This window comes from Pterocles gutturalis, unplaced genomic scaffold (assembly GCF_000699245.1).
Source record: "Pterocles gutturalis isolate BGI_N339 unplaced genomic scaffold, ASM69924v1 scaffold586, whole genome shotgun sequence".
Classification (NCBI taxonomy): Eukaryota; Metazoa; Chordata; class Aves; order Pterocliformes; family Pteroclidae; genus Pterocles; species Pterocles gutturalis.
In genome coordinates, this window is record NW_010102601.1 from 6 (window position 1) to 677 (window position 672).

The 672-nt window shown below is 56.5% G+C and overlaps 1 protein-coding gene across 1 annotated transcript in view; it reads right to left on the reverse strand.

Annotated features, from left to right (window-relative positions):
* Nucleotides 1-371: 371 nt before the first annotated feature.
* LOC104471101 (small G protein signaling modulator 1-like) overlaps nt 372-672 on the reverse strand; it is a gene marked incomplete at both ends in the record, with an annotated part of 10,673 nt that continues 10,372 nt past the window's right edge. Inside the window, one exon of the mRNA XM_010086326.1 lies at nt 372-439. Within this exon, the coding sequence (XP_010084628.1) occupies nt 372-439 (68 nt within the window). The remainder of the gene's footprint in view (nt 440-672) is intronic.

The window sequence follows — 672 nt, forward strand, 5'->3', positions numbered from 1 at the left end:
AAACGCTACTTGTCAAAAATGCAGAGGACAGGCAAGAAAGCTCAGGGAATTGTCCTTCTGCTGTGCAGAACAAATCATTTCTTCCTTGTTTGGATTCTTCCCCAAGCCCATTACAAGTCTGGGACCTGGGAGAAGCCTTGCCTGGGGGATCGCAGCCCTGAAAGCCACAGGGCATTGCTCTCCCCAGCCAAGCACCGCAGCCAGGAGCTGGTTTAAAGGTTTTCTAGAAGCACTTACATAGCAGTGACCACCCAGAGCTCTGGACATCTGCCCTGGAGCTGAACCGAAACATCCCCGCACGGGCGCTCCCCAAAGATCTACTGAAGCACGTGTGCGGGTGGTAACAACCTCCACCACCGCTCTGGCCTTACCTTGCTGGTGACAGTGCAAATAGACGATCTCCTCCAGGCGAATAGTCATGGCGTAGTCCCAGTACACGCTGGAACAGAGAAAGAGAGGAAACCGTGAGCTCCAGGGATGCACGAGGCTCTGCTGCTGTTCACACCAGCTCCAGACCTGCCTCCAGCTGTCCTGGCACTGGGGGAAGTGACAAAGGATGAGGTCCCAGCAGCAGGACCACCGCCACGAACCCAGCCCGAGCCAGTGACAACATCCCTCCAGAACCAGTGACCGTCCCTGCCACCACAGCTCAGTCACAGCCAGTCCAGTCCC